This window comes from Chroicocephalus ridibundus, chromosome 11, assembly GCF_963924245.1.
Source record: "Chroicocephalus ridibundus chromosome 11, bChrRid1.1, whole genome shotgun sequence".
Classification (NCBI taxonomy): Eukaryota; Metazoa; Chordata; class Aves; order Charadriiformes; family Laridae; genus Chroicocephalus; species Chroicocephalus ridibundus.
In genome coordinates, this window is record NC_086294.1 from 9,679,946 (window position 1) to 9,697,000 (window position 17,055).

The 17,055-nt window shown below is 39.6% G+C and overlaps 1 protein-coding gene across 5 annotated transcripts in view; it reads left to right on the forward strand.

Moving 5' to 3' along the window:
- The first annotated feature begins 3,633 nt into the window (after positions 1-3,633).
- Positions 3,634-17,055, forward strand: part of FBXO38 (F-box protein 38) — a 29,419-nt gene continuing 15,997 nt past the window's right edge. The window contains exons 1-15 of one of the 5 annotated variants that reach the window (XM_063348672.1): positions 3,717-3,761; positions 5,664-5,769; positions 6,364-6,549; positions 7,423-7,556; positions 8,699-8,862; positions 9,283-9,448; positions 9,772-9,909; positions 10,217-10,354; positions 10,732-10,825; positions 11,254-11,384; positions 11,704-11,874; positions 12,130-12,272; positions 13,147-13,369; positions 14,080-14,199; positions 15,315-15,494. In XM_063348672.1, coding sequence (XP_063204742.1) covers positions 6,422-6,549; positions 7,423-7,556; positions 8,699-8,862; positions 9,283-9,448; positions 9,772-9,909; positions 10,217-10,354; positions 10,732-10,825; positions 11,254-11,384; positions 11,704-11,874; positions 12,130-12,272; positions 13,147-13,369; positions 14,080-14,199; positions 15,315-15,494 — 1,930 coding nt within the window. In that variant the 5' untranslated portion in view covers positions 3,717-3,761; positions 5,664-5,769; positions 6,364-6,421. Of the gene's footprint in view, positions 3,762-5,663; positions 5,770-6,363; positions 6,550-7,422; positions 7,557-8,698; positions 8,863-9,282; positions 9,449-9,771; positions 9,910-10,216; positions 10,355-10,731; positions 10,826-11,253; positions 11,385-11,703; positions 11,875-12,129; positions 12,273-13,146; positions 13,370-14,079; positions 14,200-15,314; positions 15,495-17,055 lie in introns of those variants that run through there. The other 4 variants (XM_063348670.1, XM_063348671.1, XM_063348673.1 and 1 more) reach the window with 4 other exon arrangements.

A 17,055-nucleotide genomic window follows, 5' to 3' on the forward strand; every position in this document is an offset into this window, starting at 1 on the left:
TCACTTGTGTGAAATTAAACAGTTAGCAGTTTATATGAATTTCTAAGCAACGCCTCCATGTTTTCAAGCAACCAAAGCATGTTACATAGCTATTCTGAACGTGCTCACTGGGAAGCTGAACTGTCTCTCTCTCGCTGGAGGAAATCACAACAGCTTCCATCAGCCAGGTCAACAGAAGACAGCTCCGTGTGGCTTATAGTCAGGGAAGATAAGACAGTTCCACTCGGGGTACCAAAACACCTTGGCAGCAGATGGACTTCCCATTAATGAAACTGTAAATATAATTCAGAAGGGTCCAACTGCCACTACAGAGGTACTTTCTCCAGTGAATGAATTTGTTCACAGCGCCGAATTTGTTTTACAAATGCATGCATCATTTTTTCCATAAATCCTTCCATAATTAAAGAATTAGTGAGAAGTCATTTCATGACTTTGTAAACCTCCATGACTGCCAAGAGCACTATGGATCTGGTAACTTCATACTATTGCAAACAGGTACGTAACTGTCCAAGCTGAGATCACCTTCCCTAAAGGGAAAGGACATACAGTCCCAGAATTCTCGATATTTAAATTATGGCCAAACACATAGCCAGTGCAGATATGAGTATCCAGGTATGGTTACAGACAGTACGGTGGCATTTCAATGGAACAGGCAGACAACAGCAATATTAGCAATAAGAAGTAAATATTTTTACAATATCAGTGCTATGCTAACCCCAAAGGTTTTATAAAACATTGTTGAGCTTTTTCAGGGTCAAGAAGGGCACACGTGTATCAGAAAATAGAACTCATTCTTTCAAAGTTTAACCTTGTTAAAAGAGAATATTTCAATGTGAAGAAGACACAAAAATGCGAGGCTAGATATTTAAACCTTGGTGAAAGTACTACTGATGTCTAAAAGGAATTCTATGTCAGAACCCCCTTGGTTCACTTTTATCAGGTGTCAGCTGTGGAGAGAGGAGCAAAATACTAACTGCTGACTCAGGGATGCAGGTGAGACACATTAGGTACGATATCTTATAAATATGGAGAGAAAGATTTCTTAGAAGAAAACAGTGGTATGCTGGAGTTTAGGGTATGCTAAGATATTTTCTGAGAATTATATTGATGGTGTAGGGGCATATCCAAGAAAAGTGATACATAAATTGTTAATGAGGTGTTATAGTAGAAGTGTTAGGGGTTAGAAGATTTTCTCAGCTTGAAGCTTCTGTTTGGAGCTAGATGGGTATTTAATAAGTTGTTCCCTTAGAAGCTTTAAATTTTGAAATGTTGATGAGCTTTTACTAGCCACTTTGTATGTAGTTAGCGATGAATTTTGTCATCAGTTGGAATGGAGAGCATTTATTGTCTCAGAAGATTAAAGCTTAGAAACATCTCTCTAGGAGACTGGTAAGTATTAGAGTCTATAGGTTGTAGACTTTTCTTTAAAACATAAAGGAATGTATTAATTCCCTCAGGTCTCTTACTTTTGATTCAATAATACTTATGTTACAGAAATAAGATTATGAAACCTCCCTAAATTATAAACTTGTAGTATGTATGACTAAATAGCTTCTACCAGCTCTAAATGAGAGGTGTCAACACCCTGGATGAAAGGAAACAAAGCCAATGCTGTAATATTAGTTGAAGAAACAATAGCTTCTTAACTTTGTGAACTTCTCAGTAGTGTGCAATATGTAATGCAGTGTGCTATTTCATTTCAAATTTGATCAAGACTAGAGCAGTATTTCTATTGATGGCTGTTCAGTATCTCGTGTTTCTAATTGGTTTGGGTTTTAGTTCAGGTATTCTCAAGTGCCTCAAACTTTAAACTTTCTCATATGTAGCAATGGAGAGAAAAAGAAAGAGAACCATCAAACTACTTTCAAAGGTCTGCATATAACTGATCTATGTGATAAGTTACTGGGTTTCTGTTAAGAAAAAAAGAGGGTGTTCTTGGTTTCTGCTGTCTATCTTGTAACCGCCTAATCATTCATATACTATGACTGTTTACACATAAATTTAAATGACAGTTAAACCAAACTGCCCTGCCCAAATTCCTTACTTAAATTTAGTCTCTCTTGTGTCCTTTTTGCAATCTTCTCTTATTGCCACGAAAGGCATGCCCCCTGCCTTTGGGTGAGGAGGTGCAGGAACAAGCATTACTACACTTGAATTCTGCCACTGAATGAACTGTTTCCCTTTTCTTGTTTTCTTTTCAGAGGAGGCCTCACTTGCCTACTTCCCCATATTTTGGGGTCTAAATTTTTTGGATGCTGCTGTTGACGCGTCTAAAATCCACACCGATTCCCAAGAAGAGGGTCTGTCCCTGTTTTGCACAGCTGTTGCTAACTATGTTCGGCAGCAGCATCAGTGGTACCACTTCCTCCCTTTCAGCAACCCAGCTTAAATTCAGTCTATCCTGTATGCATTCCTGTCACATTCTTTTCCTGATGTATGCTGCCTTCTCCTGCCTTTTTTTTTTTTCTGTACTGAAAGAATCTTACAGGAATGTAATGTGCCAGGTAGATTGTTTGAGGTATTAGTTGATAGGTGTTACTGCTCTTTGCTGTAGGTAGCAGTGATGATGTGAGAAGTTAGCTGAGGGATCAAGAGGGAACAAGACTGGGACAGAGCAGTTATTTGATCTTGTAGTCGTGAGAGTTGCTTCTAACATGCAAGAGTAAAAGCTAAACAGGAACGCTTCCTGAAGCCATTTCAAAGTTGGGGTAAATAAGAGTAACATCAGACTAAATGTGAATGCTACTGCATGCGTTTGCTGTATGATCATTCAAAAGAGATGGTCTCAGTGCTTCCTTGTACATGTGAGTTTTTCTAATAGCTTCTCTGTGACTCACTGATCATTCTGCAAAGGCAAGCTAAAAATTTGCTACTTCATATTTCACCACACAGTGTTTTGGATTATTCTGGGATGATCATTAAACCAGTAAGTGACTCTGCGTGTTGGCCTTCACAAAAAATAAACCACAAATAATCTGCTCAGTAATAAATTAGTTTTGTTACTCAACTCCTTGGGGTTTGCATGAAACATGCCTGCAAGATGTACAGTAAATTGTGATTTCTACTGGGATCAATCCAAATGCACTGATTAAAAGATGGCCTACATATAGACCCACAAAATGCTGCAAATACACTTTGGCAAAGGTGACTAGGTGGACTGTGGGGGACAGGCGAAAGCCTCTGCAGATGATATCATGTCAGTTCATACAGAACTGTGGGTTGGGGTATAATTAAAGGGACCTCAGAGTCTCACTGTGGCCTGTGAGCTATTTTAATCCATGCCACCTCAGAGGTCCACTGCCACACGGGTGTGGTTGCTGTTGTAGTGCTGGAACTCCTAACCAATCTTTCAGCATTTCCCTCGTTCCTTCTCTTTCAAAACACTGAATTTATGTCCCTGTACCTCAGCTGGCATTTAATGCTCTCAGGGGTCTGACGTGGGTATCCCTGTCCTGATAGCGGGCCTGTAGACACGCATCCTTACAGCTGCCTCAGGCCTGGGTATGACCCGCCGCCACCGATATGGCGGTCACCTGAGCGACGCGCCGAAGATGGCGGACGCGACGCCGCACTCAAGATGGCGGCCGCAAAAAAAGCCCCCGCCCCCAGCTGTCCCCAAGATGGCGGCGGGGTGGGGCGACGCGGCGCCGGAAGCGGGGCCGGAAGCACGGCGGCGCTGGCGGAAGGGGACGCGCAGGAAGCGGCTGCCAGGGTTAACCCTCCCCCCGCGGCCACAATAACAGGGCGGCGCTGAGGGGCAGGTAAGGAGCCACGGGCCGGCGGGGCTCGGGGAGATGGAGGCTGCCGCCCACCCCCGTCCTCTCGCGGCGGGTGGGCCTGCTGCGGCGGAGCGGTGCCGCTGTCCCCCTTTGCCGGCCGGGGCTGTCGTTGTCCGGCACTGGGGCCTCGGGTGGCCCGGCCTGGGGCCGGTGAGGGCCGTTCCCCGGTGTGACAGGGCCTGAGGAAGACTCCTGTCCTTGCTGCTGCTGTGGGGGAGAGGGGGGAGCCCTGAGGGGCCGCCCTGAGGGCGGCTGTCGCCGCCGCTCCCCCCCCCCCCCCCCCCCCCCCCCACCTCCCCGTTCTCTCGCTGAGGGAACGGCGGCGTTTGGGCTGTCTGCAGGGAAGAGGGCTGTGGGGAAACCTGCTTTTATATCGCTTATCCAAGCAAAAATAAACGTGTTCGGTTTTTTTTTTTTTCCCCACAAGGAAACACACCTCAAATTAGTGTTTGCCAGTCTGTCTCTAGCTGTTCTCCGCGTTTTTTTCTAAAATGGTCGTTTCTGGGGGATGGCACAGGCCTCTCCCTGGCTTTTTAAGCATTTTAAGTTCAGTTGAGAAGGTGACACGCATCGAGCTGTTGTTTAGTGCAAAGACTCTCGTGCTTTTATTGAGCTGGGGAGAGCAAAACGGTTTTATCAGCCTTATTAAATATCTGAAGGGTTTTTTTTGAAAATGGGGTCAGCTTCCTAATGTAGAATGAGATGTTAAAGCTGCACGCATTAGCTTAAAAATAGTATCAAGAGGAACGTGTATTTTGCAGAAACTGCTGGCTCATAAGAGGAGCCAAACCAAGCCACAGCCCAAACTAAAGAGGGCAGGTTGTGCTCGTTGCATTTACATCTTACAGGATTCTTTCAGAGTTTTTCCCTATAAGCTGGTCTGTTTGTTAATGTCTGTCTTTTCTCTGACCTTATATGGCAGTCTTTTTAATGCTGTCCTTTAAATACTGCTGTATTGTACTCCATCGTGTGTCTTCATCAACCTAGAATTTTTTCGGTTGTATCCTGCCCTCTGTTCAAATAGAGTGATCAGGTGACATTCACTGGGAATCCATATAATACTTGTTTTCATTGGAGTCCAATCTCATAAATAGTCTGAAGTCAATTTTGGCCTTCATGTTATTGAACAACATTGCACTGTGGTATTACAAATGTACTAAACCTTTCTGGTGTGCACTAAAAAAGAAGGGTAGTATGTGTACAGACAAACTCAGTGTCTTTAGGTTTGGCTGGAGAAGTCCCAGCCAGTTCAAAGGAGCAGAGGTATGTTTTATGGTATTGACTGGCAGAAGGTGCTAATTTAGTTATTTTGATATCACCATTTTAAATAAAATTAATTATTATAACATACACTTTTTAATTTACAATGCATGCAAAAATGTGTGAAAGCACATGTTTTTCAATAATTCGATCACTGTGAAGCTATCAATATTTCAAATTTTGTGCCAGCATATAAATCATTTGTGTTGGGGAAAGCAAAATTTTTCTTTTTCATTTCCATGAGATGCTTTGTTTTTCTTCTCAGTTGCCGCTTGCACATAATGTGAAACAAACACTGTGGTATATTTACATCACAGTGAATGCTGTAACAGGCGCATCTTTGATGAGTTTTCCAAAATCTGTCTTTTTTTAAAGTTGTTTCTCCTCATCCACTGAATTTTGTTATTCAACCTGTTAAACAGGTTTACAGAGTTAATGATGCTTTACCCTACTTACCAGAAAGCATTCCTCAGCTAAATAGCAGTAGTGAAGACATTTCTCATGCCGTTCATCTGTGTGAGGCATTAACTCAGTTATTCTGATGTTAATATTAAGTTCATATTTGTTATTTCTTGTAATCAATTTATATGTTTTTAAATGAAATATATGTTATTGTTATTTCAGTCCTTCTGTGTCTGTATGTGTGCTGCAGGAAAAATGTAGACACGAGCACATTAATTCAGTAAAGGGAAAAAGGAGAGGATATCCTGCACATTGCTGCTGAGGCAAGGTCTCTCAGTTTTTCTGGGGCTTTGATCTTTAACTTAGCAACCTGACTATTTTGTTTGGTATTCTAACCTCTAAGAAGAGCTGGTTTGGGGACCTTTAATAGGGCATTTTTGGGGAATGATCAGTAGGAGCCTGTTTTTTCTAAAAGGAAATATATTTATTTTTCTGCTAGACAGAAGCTTTTGGCTTTCTGTTTCAGTGGAACACGTCTGGTTGGTATTTGCTTAGTAACCTCTGTAGTATCCGCACAGCTTTCCTGTGGTTTGTCTTGATCAACTAGTGTGTGGATGGTATCTCTGAAGACATTTTATTAATGCAAAATAATTGATCTCTTATTAAACCTGTGGTGATTTTCTTCTTTGTCGTTTTCCCTTAGCTCAAGGGACTTTCTAGTTTATCTAATAATCATCAGGTTATGTCTGAGACCTCATGTACGAGACCAACTATAACTTGTTGGAAGAATTTTTCTATTTCTTAATTAACTCAATTCAGCTGTACTGGAACTTGTCTGTATTGGCAGATTTTGTTGAGGTTTGTGGTAAACAAAGCTTAACTGGTGCGTCCTCCTCTACTCTCTGTCCCTCTTCTCTTTCAGTTGCACTGAATTTGCGTAACACTGTGAACGTTTCCTTTAATCAGAAATCATTGCAAATATGGGTCCCCGGCGGAAAAATGTGAAACCATGCTCAGTGAACAGGGAAGGCTCTGAGTCTACCAAAGCGGATGAGCCAAAGGATTACATGAACCAGCTCTCTCATGAAGTGCTTTGCCACATCTTTAGGTGAGCAGCTTGTCAGAAGTCAATTTATTGTTTATTATTATATTGTTTTCTATTTCTTTTCCCAATCTTCCTGCATTGATGTTTGTGTCACATAGTATTCAGAAAGTGTCGACGTACCACGAGTGAACTGGTGGATAAAAATTGGATAAAAAGGGGTGAGAAATGTTTTTTCAGTTACAGAGTTCATTTGGATGCTTTGAAAATTAATTTATGTGAATGTCTTGAAGGGTAAAAGGAAGAAGAAATAAATAAGGGATTTAATTATTGTGTGTGGTAACAAGTGTTTAAATATTGATTGCAGTGCAGAAATGTATCTCGGGTATTACATAGTTGAGGTGCATGTTTTGAAATTGTTGCATCTGCATCACAGTGTGCAGAAGGGAATTTGGATGAGCGTATAATCTTCCCTACAGCACAGTCCTTCTCCAAGATGTTCACTCATGCCTATTATATTCAAAACATATGTCTTATTGACAAGTTCTTTAAAAACAGTAGCTTTCTAAAACATTTGCAAATTGAGCATGCTAGTATGTACTAGAAAATGAAAGTGCCTTTAATTAAACCACGTAAGAAACTATTGTGGCAAATGGTTTGGTCAGCAGTATTTATTGGAGAACTAAAGCATGTCTCCATTTTAATATTATATTTGTACCTTAAATATCCTATATTCAGTGTCAAAAATTGGTGGGTTTTTCTGCTTAGCAAAATTCCACACTTTATTAGAGTACAGCCCGAAAATTCTATTTGAATTACTGATATTAGGTGTTAGAAATATATGAATTTGTGTAGTCATGCTTGGGATCTTTAGTTTGGAAAAAGTAAAAAAGGATCCACCTTTGATAAATCAGAGGGGTGTTTTTTCCTCTCCCAAAGGTACCTTCCCTTGCAGGATATTATGTGCATGGAATGCCTGTCCCGGAAGCTGAAGGAAGCAGTCACTCTTTATCTGCGAGTAGTGAAGGTTGTGGATCTATGTGCAGGCCGTTGGTGGGAATACATGCCCACTGGTGAGTAATGCACTCACTTAACATATGGCGTTAAAGTGGTAGTAATCAAAACTATGCTATCCTGGTATTTGTAATGACACGTACAGGGTGAATTTTCAAAAGCAGTAAAAGGAGTTAGATGTTTAATTCCTTTTGACTTCTTTGAAAATTGGGTGGCTTCCTTCAGTACATGGCTTGGAAAATTTAACTGTGTCTGTGTATCTGTGTGTGGTATATATATCGGATATTACTGTAGCAGAAATGGGGATTCTCGGTAGCAATCTGTAAATACAATCTGTGTTTGTCTGATTATTGTAAGGGAGTTAATCCAAGGGTTAATCCAAGAAGAGGCTGTTTGCATGCAGGCAGGAAAAAATACAATGGAATGAGAGAGCAACTCATCTGCCAACACTTAACAATGTAAGAATAAATAAGTATTGATGTCACACCTCAAGCCATCTTCAGATCCATAGATAAATTGGGCAACCTAGGTCAACCCTGTGAGTATTAGGATTTCTGTTGGATTTAAATGACACTGATGGGATTTGTTGGGGGAAAGAGCTAAAATGAGTGAATTCTAAAAGTTAGAGGATCTGCAAAGTTAGATTTATTAGTGCTGATACCAGGTAGATGGTTAGACCTAACCTAAGACAGATGTAAATACAGGTAACTTACTAGTTTAAAATCCTTTTTATGTGTTGTCTTATGTTACAATAAAATAATCATTTGCTTTAAGAAACTGTCGTATTTCTTTGAGAATTGTGAGCTGTGGTGAACAGTGATGAACTGCAAATAACTGTTCCAACTTGACATTTTTGAGCCGTGTAGTTGATAAATGGAATTCCAGGAAAGATATAGACACAAAGCTTGTCAGTTTGCAGAGGTATTTAATCTGAGAAAGGAGAAAATATAGTTAACCCTGTAGCCATGCAATTCCACTGAAGGAAACCTGTAGCAAGCCTGCAGAATTCAAGGCAGAAGAGTATGTAGGTCATGATTTCGAGAATCTGGAAGTAGAAGACAAGTTATTGATTCACCGAGTAAATCCTTCAACGTTGTAGAATTTATACTACCATATAAAGAGAACAATGCATTTGGCTTTCCCTTTACATCTCTAGGTGTCTACTATCACACAAATAGCAAATCTGTTGTTGTCATCTTAGGTTTCACTGATTCCAGTTTCCTAACGCTGCTGAGGAAGATGCCAGACATTGAACAACTTTATGGTCTTCATCCCAGGTATCTTGAAAGACGCAGAGTCCGTGGCCATGAAGCTTTCAGCATTCCTGGAGTTTTAGAGGCTTTGCAGGCCTGTCCAAATCTGCTGGTGAGTGATTAGACTTGAGAGCTAACCTCCTTCAACAGCTAGGATGAAGCGTGTTAGCAGAGCAGAAGAAATCTGGCAGGGACTCATTGCTTACAGGGCTTTGTGTTCTGACCTGGGCTTTGCATTCAGATCTGGCTGTACAGAGTAGCAGTTAATTGTGACCATATCTGCAAACGTGCGATTGATTTGCAAATGGGTACTATTTTTAGTTGCACCAATGGGAATCACAAGTGCTCTTAAGTCCAGAAACGAATTAAAACTCTGATTGCTCTGCTTTTAAGAAGAAAAGTCTTGCTACACATTTAAAGTGAAATAACACATTGCATTATGTATAGCATGTTATTGAGAAGTTTACACGGTTAAGAGAATATTGTTGTTTGAACTGGTGTTAGAGCATTTGTTTTGCTTCCTTTTATCCAGGGTGTTGAGACTTCTCATTTAGAGCTGGTAGAAGCTATTTGGACGTACATGCCACAAGTTCATATTTTAGGGAAGTTTCGTAATCGTAATGGTGCTTTTCCAATTCCTCCTGAGAACAAGCTGAAAATTCCTATAGGAGCTAAAATTCAGACTTTGCACTTAGTAGGTAAGTGTTTAATGATGAAGTAGTTGGCTTTTAAATGCTTTGAAACTCTGCAAGATTGTAATTCTTCTTGAGAGGGAGCTTGGCACGTGGCATTTTTTAAATACTAGTTGCTATATATATGATAGCAAGTCAAAGGGCAAATTCTAAAAAACTGTCTTGACAAACTGAGGGGAAGAACTTGTGTTTAAAATGTTTACAGCTTTTCTCACATGCCACAAAGCAAAGACTTCCTTTTTTAAAGCCAGAATGTTAATCCAAAGACAGTTATCCTAGAGTTTATTGCTTAAAGCTTGTTTAAAATGTTTTTGTTTATGTATTATTAGGGGTGAATGTCCCTGAGATTCCTTGTATCCCAATGCTGAGGCACCTTTATTTGAAGTGGGTGAGACTCACCAAACCGCAGCCTTTTAAAGATTTCCTTTGTATCAGCTTACGCACTTTTGTCATGAGGAACTGTGCTGGTAAGAGGGATTTGTATATGGAGGGGATGTTTTAGCATGTAGGAAATCTACTGATTCTGTTAAAGCTGTATAGGCACCAACTGTAAATGGAATCTTAGAATACAAGATTCTGACAACAGTTACTGTTTTATTCCTGGTGTTGGATAGAAATGTATCCTTCTCCTGTACATTATTTGGTGCTATGTAATTCTTTTGACTTACTGATATAAATGGATATATGTGGACGTTTTTAAATTCTTTAATGTGATACATTCAGTGTTGTTAAGTGAACAACAGTTCTTTGTCTGTATTGGTTTGTTCTATGTAGGACCCACAAATTCTTTGAAGTATGTTCCCCTGGTGACAGGCCTGGCTTCTGCTCGAAATTTGGAGCATTTAGAACTGGTTCGTGTTCCATTTCTTGGAGGACTTATCCAGCATGTGGTAGAAGATAGCTGGAGATCAGGTATTAAATATTAGCAGATACTGGAGGCATGTGAAGCTTAGCTTTTTTGTCTGTAGCGTATCCTTTCTTGATTATTATTTTAAAGGTATCAAGTTTGGAACTATGGTTATGGTGCTAAATATAGCTCCGTATTGAATATTGTTTTGATCTTTTAACTGCAATTAACTGTTGACTGATAAGCTAACCTTCCAGTTGCATTTTTTGGTGAGTGGAACTAGCAGGACTGGAGGGGAGCTGTGTGTAAATATGTGTTTTATTGATTTGCTGAAAAAGATGTGTTTTGTTAATTCACTCGTCAAGACAACTCTGGTGGAAGTGTATAAGGCTTAAGGTTGTGATCTGTGACTGAAGCGAAATAATGGTTTTTTATTTGTCAGGTGGTTTTAGGAATTTGCACACTATAGTTCTGGGAGCTTGCAAGAATGCACTTGAAGTGGATCTTGGCTACCTCATCATAACTGCTGCACGAAGGTACAGACCTTTAGATCTTTCTTTCCCTCTTCTCCTTTTTCAAAATAAGTATCTTAGTAGTGAAGTCCAGGAACATGAAAAAGCAGAACAACCTTCAAAAATTTAAGGAATAAACGTTTAAACTTTATATAGCAGGAGTATTCTGTGGTTAAAATAACTGGAGTTATGTCTGCCTCTGAATCACTGTGTGTCATAAGCCACCTTCTTAGACCTATATCTGAAAAGCGTGGTGCGGTTAGTCTCACAAATCCTATACTGCTATGTAACTGCCAAATACTGCCATAAAGATGCAACAAATATCCTCTTAATCCTGCCATTGTTCAAAGAATATTTTCATTTTATTACCAGAGGGCATCTTCTTGCGTGGTTTCTATGGCAATTGTGTTTTGGCATGCCTTTTAATAGGAACAATTCTTAATTGCATTCAGGTTGCATGAAGTGCGGATCCAGCCTTCCTTGACCAAAGATGGTGTTTTTTCTGCTTTGAAGATGGCTGAACTGGAATTTCCACAGTTTGAAACTCTTCATCTAGGATATGTTGATGAGTTTTTACTACAGTGTATGACATTTTTTATATACATAAATTATTTGATACATATAAGGATTAAATAACTTGATGTGTTTTCATTCGTTTTCTAAGAGTGATTAAAAAGAATATTAATGTACCCATATTGAGGCTGCTGATCTCATACAGCCAAATATGTTTTTCTTCACTTCCTGAAACTCTTACTGAAATTGGGGAAGTCTCACCTTTATTGAACTGAAGTAATAATTTCATCGATTTTGCCAAATTGGACTGAAGTAGGGAGTTAGAAAACCATGCTATAAAGGCAAGTTTCTGAAATTTACTGCTGTGTTTGCTACTATCTTTTTCTTAGGTAAAATGACAAATGGAGACTTGGTAAAGTACGGCTTGGCTGATGTGGTTGAAAATCCGGGAATTATTACAGATATTGGTATGAAAGCTGTAAATGAAGTTTTTTCTTGCATCAAGTATCTCGTCATTTACAACTGCCCACATCTACATAACCCAAATAACTGGATCACAGGTATTGCACACCTTTGAAATTTTAGAGATATTGCAAGAATAGCTGTGATATTAAAACAGAATCTTTCTGCTCGTAGGACTGCTTGTTCTATTTCTTAGTAAGTACAGTAGATGATGCTTGGTTTAGAACCATAATGATACTGGTAACTGTCAGAATGGAGATACAGAAGATGCCTACTCTCAAATCTGGAAAGGGTATAATGAAAAATAAGCGAGACAGGAATCGTTCAGGAAGTGCATCTCTTCTCTTCCGCAGATCATTCAAGGTGGACCCGACTGGTTGACCTCACCCTGGTGCGATGCCATGCAATAAAGCTGGATTCTTTTAGTCAGTTCATTGAGTTATTGCCAAGCTTAGAATTTATTTCTCTGGACCAGATGTTCCGTGAACCTCCTAAGGTGAGTCTTTCAGGGAACGGTTTTGCTTTTTATTGTTGCCGGCTCATTGGAAATATGGTGAGCTCCAGCTGTTAAGCATTCTTTTAAAAGTTGTAATTAATTAAATAGCTTGGTAAATAAATTACTTTGGTTTGCAGTTGCTATTGTCATGATGTGTTAGGGAGAATGATGCTGCTTCTGCAGATGGGACCAGTTACAAGGTATGATTTTGTATAAATATATGACCAGGAAATAAGAGTCATTGATTCTGTGTTTCTCTTGAGGTCTTTTCTGCAACTTCATTTTGTTGCTGCTTTTTATATGATTTTTTTCACTCTTAGGGATCTGTTTACAATGCTAAGGGCTTTTAATGATTTTGTAGTGGATAAAATGGGGGTCCTGCTTCCCTGTCAGAGTGCTTTCAAAACTTAGGATTTTTATTTTTTCATGTTGTCCCCTCTCCTACACTGTAACACAAATCTTTGTAACAGCTGTTGTTATGTAATGGAAACTGCCTACATAAAAAACTGCTTTCTTTGATCATTAATTCTGTCTTGAGGCTACCGTGTTCTGGGAAGACTATATGATCTGCTATTTGTACTGATGTAATACGCTCTCATAGCAAATGAGATACTATTTAATAAAGTAAGATTATATGCTTTGTGGAGTTCCCTTTCATTAGGAGTTTAGCAGGAGTGTAAATTTTCTGGGTTGCCAAACTTAAGATAGACCTCTGCGGCATAAGGAAATATTAGGGACAGTTTCCCTTTTCTTCACATGTGTATTGTTTTGTTATCCTGGATACTACTGAATGCTTTTTCTGTTGGCATTAGGATATGTTGTCGAGATAACGTGTCTATGTTTTGAAATTTTAATAGTTGCACTTTGTTTTCAGGGTTGTGCTCGTGTGGGCCTAAGTGCAGGCACAGGAATTGGTGTCTCATCTGCCCTAGTCAGCAATCAGAACTCTAACAATGACAACGACAACAACAATAACCACCAGAATAACAATAATCCAAACATTCACCACAACAATCACCAACACCCAAATGACCAGAATGAGGAGAATGAGCTGCGGCAAGATGGTCAAGCTGAAGAGCAGCAGATTGCAGCTGAGGGTAATCTCTGATCTTTGAGAACTTTTGTAGGGAGTGATTTTATTTGCATTGCCACTTACCTAGGGTCCTAGAGAAGATATGAATATACATTAAAAGTTCATTGCTCTTTCAGTTCCTTGTGTGAAACTTTAATCTTTTCTGAGGGCTGTCTGCACCTCTAGTACCTGTGTGATAAAAGCTATCTTTATATTATGTCTAATAGCTGTCACAGGCACATTACAATTCAATGATACATGTCAGTACAGATGTTAGCAATGTAGAGTTTCAGTGAGATGCTCATCTGTGGAAGTATGAAGTGTTTCTAGGCTTCTCTGGTCAGAGCTGGGAGTACATCATGGTGTCAGATAACATATTTTTAAACTTCACTACCAAAGGCAGAAATCATTGGAGGGAACAAATAGTAAATCCTGGTTATGCTGCTCACTGCAGTGGAACAAGACCTTTGAGGAGGAGTGGAAAATTTGGGAGAAGTAAACCCCAAAAATTAGGCTGGGGCCTCGGCTAAAAGAGATGTAGAACAAATCTGTGAGAGACTTTGTGCAACTGTGAGGTTGTGCAACCTAGACTTTTGCAACTGAAGGATTCAAGGCAACTATTACTTACTTCTTGAGGATTCTCTGAGTCTCTGTGGGTGCCAGTTGAATTCCTTCTATGCCTATGGGCTCTGTTTGTTCTGTTTCCTCTTCTTGACCACCTCTTAATCTTTTCAGCACTGAACGAGATGGAGGAGGTGGCACAGGAAGAAGGAATGGCTGCTGGGCAGGGCCAGAATGAGCTCCCGGCTCACAGCCAGGCTGTTGTTCCTATGGAGGTCGATGAAGAGCAAGCAGGTAACTCTGGGTTTGGAATGGAATTACCTTTTGGTATCCCATTCCTCAGGGGTTAAATTTTTCAGTGTAAATCTGTTTTTGGATGGTTTTCTTCAGCTGGGTTGTCTGGTGTATTTGGAATAATGATGCTAGCACAGCTTACTGCTGTGAAGAAACTTATGCTGTTTTAAAGTCTGGTTTACAGTCCCCAGTTTTCTTTGCATATGGAGTGAAATATCTTGATCTTAAAGCCTTATTTTTGTGCCCAGTGTAATAAAAGACTTAGAAGGCCTGAATTAGCTTGTCATGTTCCGATGTTGATGGTAATGGCCTTACTTCTTTCACTGCAGCATGTGGATTCTTTTTTGCTTTTTTTTTTCCCAAGCCAGAACAACTTGTGTCAGTGTTAATTTAGTGACATCATTAGTGACACACGTTAGTAACATAATGTAGTCTTGATTTTTTTTTTATAGCCACTGTTTGCTGGACAACGTAATTTTCTACTAAACATGCCAACAGCGTGAAGTAACATACATGTTACATGGATCTGTTCACTTTTTCAAGATAACTCCTGAAAACGTTATTTAACTTCATGTTTGTTTCTTGGGTTATCGACAAGAAGATAAGTCATTGTGATTGGCTAATGCCTTCAGTTAGTAGCCAAGAGAGGTAACTAACAAAACACGTTTATACTGAAGCTTGATAATTCATGCTTCTCCTTCCCACTTCTGCTGGTGGGATTTAGAAGGATAATTGCAGATGTTGTGACCAACATTTCTATCTTTGTGGTGAAGATTTCAGGGACTAATTATAATAAATAGTTGCACAGTTACTCATACTATTGTGGAAGAACATTTAAGCCATTCTGAGGCAGAGAAACATTACAGAAAAACCTGTGTTTTGTTTTACCACTGTGACACTCTTCCCCTTCCAAACTAGAATGCTTTAATGCTGAAATGCAGTGTTTTGCTCTTCTCCTATTTGGTTTTTAATGAGGGAGCTGCAGAATGGGTGACTAAATTGAACCAAATTCGTCTCTTGTCATTTTTTCAATCAGTTCTAGAAGTTCTTCATCCCTTTAATCCATGTTTGGCTTATTCTTACATGAATTGTTGGCATTCTTCTACTGTTTTCAGGACCAAGTGGCATTCAGCCTGTTGTGAAAGCAGCACCTATTACCGTCCATGATTCAGACAGTGAGGATGAGGAAGAAAACATGGGGACTTCAAGAGCCTCCATCTCTAACAGCATTGCACAGAATTACTCAGACGGAGAAGAGAAAAGCAGAGATCCAGTGGAAATTAGAGAACCTTCAGGTGTGTAACAAATGGGTTCCTGGGCACTGTTAAGCAAAATTTATTCTTAAGCTTTAATCTTTCCATCTTGTTCAGTTTTATTTCTAGCTTTGTAACAGGCATGCTTGTTTGTTTGTCCCCTAATCTTTTCTTCCTGTTAAATGTAAAACGGAGGTGTAAGGACACATCTCTCAGCCCCTATCACATAGTTGCTGTACAGAAACACAGAAATAGCGCTGCTGCACTGCATTGCATGCAGAAACCTGAAGGTCTTCTGCAACTATTTTGTTCTATATGATTCATCTGTCAAAACATTGCTGCTGAAACAAAATGTGACTGTTGGGGCTAATGCGTGAGAGTTGTAGCCATCTTTTGATTCATGGAGGCCCTGTGTGAGTGTCCTGAAGGGGACACTTCTAAGATCAACTTTACTTTGATGGGAGCTTTGGAGGTTAGTCAGAATTCTTAGGGCGATGTTCCATACTGTTCACTTCTGAACAACACTTCCTATTATAGCATGTGCATATGTATATATATGTAGTAGTAGTATATATATTATTATGACTCATTTGGAGTCAGAAGTCTAGAATTTCCTGGAAGTATGGCAATTATAGAGAGACACAGAAAGGAACATTTCTTGTCTTTTGAGTTTGCTCAAAAGATGCTGCACATCTGTGGCACCAAGTCCGAGCCCTGGGTCCGATGACATGTGACATACGGCCTTTCCATCAACAGAGATGACATGCTATTTCTTGTAGTTTGTGCTCTAAGTGAAATAGTTTCATATGTACATAAGACAGGAGGATGTTGAAGTTGAGTTGTAATCTATAAGTAACTGACAGATGAAGTACATACGGTATTAAGCCTTCATGAATATTTAGCTAAGCAGTTAACGTAAAAATCCTGCATTGTGAAGGTCTAGTACTGATCTAATTTCTGCAAACCCTAGGACATATCAAAGCTGTAATGGATCAAGTATCTTCCTATTGTAACTAGGGTATTCCCTACACGTCGTTTTAGTACACTTCAACAAGACTAGTAGTTCCAGCTCAGAAATCTGTAGAGCGCTGTGCTTATAGTGCAGGTGTCAGTTCTGGTTTGAGGGTTGAAATAACCTGTGTTTGGAGACAATTTGCATAAACTTTTATAGTGCTAGTTATGTTTTTTGGGGCTCGGTTTACTGTAATTAGCTGAGAGGATTAAGACAGTAGACATTAAGTTCCAGTTGTGATTTGTACACTATTCGCTATGGTTTTCTATTCATCTGTAAACTGAGGCTCCTGTTACCTATTGAAACCATTTTCCATGCCCATGAGGGGGAGCTAAGGATCGCTATTGAAAGCATAAAGTTTAGTCCTATCTATGTTACTATTTTAATTCCTCGGATTTATTCCTCATATTTAAGAAAACACAAGCCTACTATCACTGTGGTTTTCATATTTTTGTGCTTTGGCCTTTTTAACCAGTTGGCTGCTTTGTGAAAATATTAGCCTCTCTGGCAAATATATATCTCATTTACTGACAAACACTCCAGCACATCACTACAAAAATAGCTGCAAGACATCACAGAGATTCAGCAACC